Consider the following 8,115-nt stretch of genomic DNA (forward strand, 5'->3'; position numbering starts at 1 on the left):
TTGACTTAATGCCGAGACTCAGATTGTCATAACATAGCTCACTGGAGCAATGAAGATTGTCCAGGCCTCATTGAAAGGTCTGCACAATATCCTATGAAGAGTGTAGAAGGAAGAAGAGGATTTGAGAAGAAAAATAAATTCAAGTCATGTTTAGAAGACATGCCACTGCATTAACTTAGTCTTGCAGAGACAAATGAATACTCACTGGGCTCTTAGCTATGACTGGACATGACCAAGGTGGAGGGAGAAAGGATAGCAATGACCATTAATCCCTGAGCTGCCAATCAGCAAGAAGGAAGGGTTCTAGAACACTCCTATCTGGTGTGGCAGGTCTTTCAGCAACAGCTAGCTATCAAATACTGTCTACTTGTGCATCCAGTTTAGGAAGACTGAACAACATTTAAGAAACAATAGACCTTTCACCTAATTTATATGAAGACACTGATATGACTAGATCTTAGACTGATCTTCACTTATGTCACTGAGGAAGTCTCGGGGGCTATCTTTTTAGCTTCTCCCTTCTTAAAATTATTTTATTTTATTGTTACCAGGATTGTTGCTGAGGCTTCATGCTTTCAAGAATCCTCCATGCCTAGTGGCCATTTTCCCCTTTGTTTTATTTGATAGAGAAATTGAGAAGAGAGAAGGAGACAGAGAAAGAGAGAGGAGAGATACGTGCAACACTGCCTCTCCACGCCTAAAGTCTCCCCACCCTCACCAGCAGCTGGGGACTAGGAGGTTCAATTCAGCTGCTTGCATATGGTGCACTCAACCAGGTGTGCCATTGCTTGGCCCCTAACCTCTCTCTTCCTGAGAGTTAACACTTTAAGCCAATCTTCAGGATATTTGTCACATATTATTACTTATAGAACTGTGAATCAAAAGGAAGCAACTGGCACTTCTAGCCCTCAATGGGCTTTTTGAAGGACCAAGATATTTTATAAGCAAATTCACTTTGAGATTATATATATATTTTTTCCCTGAATGAAATAACAGGTATTACTCTGTAATACTTTATGGAATGATCTAAAGATAAAGCACCTGCCTCCCTATATATCTCTTCTTACCATGCTGTATACATACATAAACATAGGGAAGGAAGGAACTGGGTATTGGTGTTCATGACCATCCAAAAAGCCAGTGGTTGTGTGTATAATCCCTTCATTTCCTGTCCTATATCTGTGCTTTTGTGCTGATTGATTATGACACATCTGAGAATAATCTCAACCAACTTAAGCTTCATCTTTTGGTTGTAAACTTTATCTTCTGAGACTGAACAAGGAGCTTGGATCTTCTAGAAAGTCTGATTAGCTTGTCTAATGAACTGTTCTATTTTTTTAATATCACATTTAATTCCACGGAAAGTTGAGCCTCTGTTTAAGATCATGGGATCCTCTTAAGTTCTTCCCTTGCTTGAAAGTTTAAAAATAATTTTGACTGAAGTAATATTTGTTCATAAGACTATATTTAAAAAAAAGTAATTAATGAATTGATGAGAGAAAGTGAGAGGAGGTAGAATAAAAACCAGAACATCATTCTGGCACATGTGATAGCACTCATGACCTCATGACTGAGAGTTCTGTGCTTTAACCACTGTACCACTTGCCAGGCTACAAGGCTGTCTGGTTTATTGGTATAATTTCACACTTCTTTCTGATGTGTGTTACCACACCCTGCCCACTGTCAAAGTACCAATGCCTCATCCAACAAAGTCTCTAGGGCTCCCTCCATCCTTACAGTTCCCACCCCCACCCCACTTTGGCAACATTAGTTCAGCTGTCAGTGTACGGGGCATGTTTTCCTTGATATTACTTCCTGTTTTTCTTTTAAACTTTATTTATTTAATTTGACAGGACATATAGAAATAGAGAGGGAAGGGGGATAGAGAGGAAAAGACAGAGACAGAGACACACCTGCAGACATGCTTCACCACTTGTGAAGTTTTTCCTTTGTAGGCAGGCACTGAGGGGTTTGAAGCCCGGGTCCTTGCACATAGTAATAGGAGCACTTAACCAGGTGCACCACTGTCTGGCCTTTTTTTTTTTTTTTTTGTCCCACATATGTAAGTGAGATCATCAGGCACATCAGGCACTTACCCTTCTCCTTCTGAGCCATTTGTTTAGCATGACCCACTCCAGTTCTCCCTGTGTTGTCGCAAAGGACAAGATCTGAAAGATTTTTCTCATGTCTGTCAAAGAGAACTACTCTGGGGAGAATTTCAGGTGCCTTAGAGAAATAATTTACAAACTACACCACCACCCACAAATTCTGCCTGCAGAGCCAAACTGGTTCTATCTGTTCTTCTGCCCAGCTGAATTCTTGCAGCCTGTCCTGTAAAGAGATGGGCTCCCCTGTGGATGCCCATCTCTGGTATGCTACATTTTGGGGGGCAGGGGAAGGGGGCACTTCCTACTGCATAGCTGTGGATTTGCTTTCTCTGGTCACCTCCTGTCTGTGTTCCTGGCCCCTTGAGGGCTGGCTTGGCCTTACTACCACTCTGCCTCCCCACCTCCCCATCCCCCCCAACCCCACTGTAACACCACCACCCAAACTCCATGAGACCATGTCCAACCATCATCCTCTAAACTCCTGCCAAAATCTCATACCCTCAGTATGGGCCATCTGTGACTCAGCCTAAGCTGACTCATTCTCTCTGCTCCCCTTCTTCGCCTGCTAGTATCCCCCACAACCTGCCATCTCACAGTTTCTCCAGGCTGCTGCTGGCTCTCTCCACCTCAGCCTAAAGAAAGCCCATCAGATGCTCCTCCATATTTAGCCCTTCATCTCTGCTGCCTTCCCCAGACATCTTCCTCCATGATGGCAATCATCAAGATCGTGCCATGAGAGTTAGGAGAAACATGTTTTTGGAAAAGTCCTGGGAGTCGGGTGGTAGCACAGTGGGTTAAACGCACATGGCACAAAGCACAAGGACCGGAGTAAGGAACCAAGTTTGAGCCCCCGGCTCCCCACCTGCAGGGGAGTTGCTTCAAAAGCGGTGAAGCAGATCTGCAGGTGTCTTTCTCTCCCCCCCTCTGTCTTCTCCTCCTCTCTCCATTTCTCTCTATCCTATCCAACAATGATGACATCAGTAACAACAACAATAGTAACTACAACAATAAAACAACAAGGGCAACAAAAGGAAATAAATAAATAAATATTTTAAAAAGGAAGAAAAAAGAAAAGTCCTGTCACCCACTTAACTAAAGAACAGATGCCTGGAATTAGAGAAGATGATGCTCAGTGAAGCAAGTGAGGAGGTGAAAGATAACTGCAGAATGGTTTCACTCACATGCAGAATATGGACAACTGCATATACAAATGTGTGTGTGGGGGAATCAACCCATTTTCAAGACTGTGGGAGAACTGTGGTAGTTATCTATGAGGGTAGGGATGGGGACACAGACATTTGGCAATGGGAATGGTTAAAAATAAATAAATAAAGTTTTACCCTATAAAGGGAAGAAAGGAAGGAAGGAAAGAAGGAAGGACAGAAGGACAGATTCTACCAGTTGGAAGGCAAAGGGGAGTTGATTCTAATGTCACTGGAGCTTCCTTTCTCTTTTTTCTTTTTTTCTCTTTCTTTCTTTCTCTTTTTTTTTGCCTCCAGGGTTATTGATGGGGCTTTTTTTCTCTTTCTTTCTTTCTTTTTTTTTTTTTTTGCTTCCAGGGTTGTTGATGGGGCTTAGTGCCTGCACTACTGAATCCACTGCTCCTGGAGGCTATTTTTCCCCTTTTGTTACCCTTGTTTATTGTTGTTGTTGTCATTGCTGTTGTTGTTTTTGGATAGGACAGAGAGAAATCGAGAAAGGACAGGAAGACAGGGAGGAGGAGAGAAAGATAGACACCTGCAGACCTGCTTCACCTCTTGTGAAGAGACCCTCCTGCAGGTGGGGAGCCAGGGGCTCGAACTGGGATCCTTATGTCAGTTCTTGCACTTTGCACCATGTACGCTTATCCTAATGTGCTACTGCCCAGCCCCCTGAGCTTCCTTTCTTTAATGAAAGAATTTCAGATTCCACAATCAGTGTCCTATAAGGTTCTCCAGCACTCAAGGAAATCTAACTGATCACTCACCTCCCCAGAAGTCAGTGAAGTCAGTTAATTTCTCATTAATCTGAGAGGTGCACGAGGAATAGAAATACCCAGAGTCTTCCTTGCACACATAACCAGAAAGTTATAAATGCTTTAAATTCTTATTTTTAGTCCAGTAATGTAGGGGAGCTCAAAAATGATAAAAATGAAATATGTTACAGAAACCTGAATTATCATGAAATCAGTCTAAAACCATCAACTTTCTTGGTCATCGTGGTGAGCCAAAAGTTGGAACTCAGCAGTTCAGGTTCTATGATGAGAACCTCTTGATACTATGAAGAAGCAGGGACACCATGACCTAAGGCATGGTCTTCTTCAGCCATCAGAAATGTACAAAGAACAGATGGTACATGATGTCTGATTCCCAGCTCCCAAACAATGGTTTATCAGGATGAATAGAAAAGCAAAACAAAATGACCTTGCTTTCAATGGAAAGTCAATACTGAGTCAGGAATACTACTGCCTCACTGCTCCTGTGTTGTAGATGACTAGTTGTCATCTCCCTTGTGTACAAACAGGGTACACAAATCTTAGGCTATAACCCAGGACACAGTTTTTGGACCAACAATGTAAGGACTGTTCTGGGTTTTGTGTCTCTCTTCTTTTTTTAATTTTTAAAAAAATTGTATTATCATTATTTATTTATTGGATAGAGACTGTCAGAAATCGAGAGGGAAGGGAGTGGTAGAGAGGGAGAGAGACAGAGAAACACTTGCAACACTACCTCACCACTCACAAAGCTTTTCTCCTGCAGGTGAAAACTAACAAAGCTTTTCTCCTGCTTTTCTCCAGGGGCTCAAACCTGTGTCCTTGCACACTGTAACATGTGTGACCAACCAGGTGCACCACCACCCAACCTCAGGTTTGTGTCTCTCTTAAGGTTAAGTACTCAGTTTAATTTTTTTATTAAACTCACCTAAAAGTCTAAATTTGCTCTATTTGTTTTGTAGTTAGGATAATCCCAGAGTCATTGGAGAGCTCAAAATTTACAGAAAGGGCATACCAAATCCTTTTGTGATTCAAACAACTTATAGACAGCCTATAATTCATTTCTCCTGGATATTAAAAAAATTTTCCCATGAAAATATATGGTACACTGCAATATTATTAGTGAAACAAGTATATGGCACTATATCTAATCTGATGATAGAGAGTTCAAAATAAAAATGAGAACAAATGTGCCTTGGGATGAAGAGATAGCTTACCAGGTAAGATACCTGCATTGCCATACACTTGACCCAGGATTGAACCCCTGCATGCACCACATAGGAAGTACTATGGCAGTGGAAGAGACTTCATTGCTGTGGTCTCTCTCTCTCTTTCTCTCTCTCTTTGAATGAAAAAGTGACCCAGAGTGGTGAAATCATATGTGTATTAGACCTATGCCCTAGCTCACAAAAGAAGAGGAAGAAGAAGAAGGAAGAGGAGGAGGAGAAGGAAGGGGAGGGGGAGGAGGAGGAGAAGGAAGGAGAAAGAGAAGGAAAGACAGGATAATAAGATACATTTTGTAAGTAGAGATTCCATTTTTACAAACCCTAGACTTGCCTTCAAGCAGGTTACCCACATCCTTTATCTTTGGAACATTCATGGTGGTTTGCAATTTAGAAGGCTGGAAGGTCTAGATGTCAGCACACTCACCAGGCCAGTAGTACATGTGAACCTTCCTTTTGGCCCTAGTCAGTGTTATCCATAGAGGTTCGGATCCATTCCACCAGAGTGGCATCAGACTGTCTCTGTTGACACCGATGTCAAACGACTTGTTGGTGTTGGGGTCCCACATGTAATTCCCAATCATCTGATGCACCTCACAATGGCGGCCTGGGTTAACGAGAACACAGAGTTGTCAGCTGGTTGTTATGATTGCTTCTATGTTACATTTTCCTTAATTGTGGAAGTCAATTGTGATCTTTGAGGAAGCATAGAATAGTATGACTTTTTTCTTTTGATATTTTAAAAGCATAGATGTATCTTTTTTCCCTCTTAGATAGGATCATAGAGACAAACCAACCAGTGTTAAATAACTGGTAAAGTTATTGTGTCAAATATGAAGCTAGGTTAAGTTAGATAGAGGATTTTGTGTGTATCTGGACCCACAAAGTTGGTCCTCTAACCTGCAATTTGAGGTTTAAATATGAATTGATATAGAGGTGGTAGAATCCCATAGGAGTTGAGTTGAGTACTCACCCAAAGCTCTCATATCTCTTCTAACCCCTTCCTACAACATCACAAATCTAAATGCTCAGGAGTTTACTCTTTGTTCCTGGATAAGAGTTCTGGCTTCAGCACAGAACAAGGATAGAACCAATGACATTTGCAATAGAACAGTGAGAAACAGATTCAACTCTGAAAGTGAACCAAGAGATCAGCCCTCCAAATAGAGCATTTTATGGTGAGAAGGCTTGGCTGCTTTTGTTGGGCATAGCCTAATCCCAGAAGAGAAGGCAGAAGCGAAAGATGTGAGATCTTGGACTCTTTTGAAACATTAGACTTCAATTATTTATTTTGGAGCAATCTGTTACATCTTTAAAGCAAAAATAGCACAAACATTGGCAAGTGCATCAAAAATTGCTGCAATTTTAGTGAGCATCATTTGGCGTGGGGATGAAACACGCTTCACGGAGCTCACCGACTCTCTGATTAATCAAAGTGGCTTTGCTTGCTTGCTTACTTGCTGTTGTTGTTTCTTCTTGAGCACACTCACACACACCCACACACACACACACACACACACACACACACATTTTATTTTTAAACCGAATGAGAAGAAACCATAAGATACAGTTTTGAAAAATTGGAGCCCAAAAATATCATCAAAGACAAGCCTCTCATTTCATTAGGGAACCCCAGGTGTTCCACACATTATGCTATGGATGTAATGCCCCAATCTATAAGCCAAAATGTTTTTATCCCAAGCTATAGGCTTTGTTTTTCTTTTAACCCAGTTCAAAGGTTTCACCTATAGATTGGCAAAAAAAAAAAAATTTTTTTTTAAATAAAACATAAACTTAAAGTCATTTTTCTGAATGGTTAAGATACTTAAAATTTTATTTTTTTTTCATTCAATTACCACTTGTTAAACACTCTTGTGGATTATACATTGTGATGGGTACAAAGAATCAAATCTGAAGAACTGTGATCCTCAAATGCTTTGTAAATTCCAACTCAAAAGAGTCCTCTCCATAACAGAGACAAGCCTGCTTGGACTTGGGCTCTAAAAAAGAACTGGCATTGAGCCCTGACTTGAGAAAAGTAGAGATTCCCCACCACTCTGTTGTAGAGGGGATAATCCTTAGCATCTAACACATAAGCCATCAAAGGAGAGATGAATTTCTTACTGTTTGATTATGTCATGAGGTTTAGCATTGCAAAGATGAGCAATATTAAAGAAGTTTTCTATTTCCTTTACTCAAATTACTACATCCTATATCTATTTTTTTTCATTATTTTAGTGATACTCTTTCTACAAGTCAGGATTATAATGCTGATATTTGTAGATCTATAATTGTCTCTTTTTAGAGTCCACTATATCTCCTCATTCACGCCTTCCCACAGGTGAGGGGCTATCTCACCTAGAAATGGGGTACACAGTCACCAAAGAAAAGTAGAGAAGATAAGAAGGGGGTGTGGAAAGCATTACTAAATTAGTAATCCAAACAAGATCCTCTGAGTCATCAGGAGCGTGTGGGTGGGAAGGTCTGGGGATACTAGATACGGATATACTAGGGAGAGTTCCGAGTGGGTGGGATGCAAGAGTCTGTGCTCTTGAATATGAACATTGAAAAGCTCCAAACCCAAATATAAACAGGAGCCTCACAAAGTGTTCTATTCAAAACAGTTTTATGGGGGTCATGCAGTGGTGAACCAGCTTAAGAGGATAAATTACTAAATGAAAGGACTTGGGTTCAAGCCCCCATACTCTACCTAGAGGGGGGGCACTTCATGAGTGGTGAAGCAGGTCTGTAAGTGTTTATCTTTCTCTCCCTCTCTATCTTTCTGTCCTCTCTCAATTTCTCTCTATCCTAT

At 41.0% G+C, this 8,115-nt stretch overlaps 1 protein-coding gene across 4 annotated transcripts in view; it reads right to left on the reverse strand.

Annotated features, from left to right (window-relative positions):
• Positions 1 to 8,115, reverse strand: part of ENPP6 (ectonucleotide pyrophosphatase/phosphodiesterase 6) — a 112,689-nt gene that overhangs the window by 72,465 nt on the left and 32,109 nt on the right. For all 4 annotated transcript variants that reach the window (XM_060184799.1, XM_060184788.1, XM_007534057.3 and 1 more), the window contains one exon: positions 5,731 to 5,910. In XM_060184799.1, the coding sequence (XP_060040782.1) occupies positions 5,731 to 5,910 (180 nt within the window). The remainder of the gene's footprint in view (positions 1 to 5,730; positions 5,911 to 8,115) is intronic.

The sequence above is a fragment of the Erinaceus europaeus genome, chromosome 2, assembly GCF_950295315.1.
Source record: "Erinaceus europaeus chromosome 2, mEriEur2.1, whole genome shotgun sequence".
Taxonomy (NCBI): domain Eukaryota; kingdom Metazoa; phylum Chordata; class Mammalia; order Eulipotyphla; family Erinaceidae; genus Erinaceus; species Erinaceus europaeus.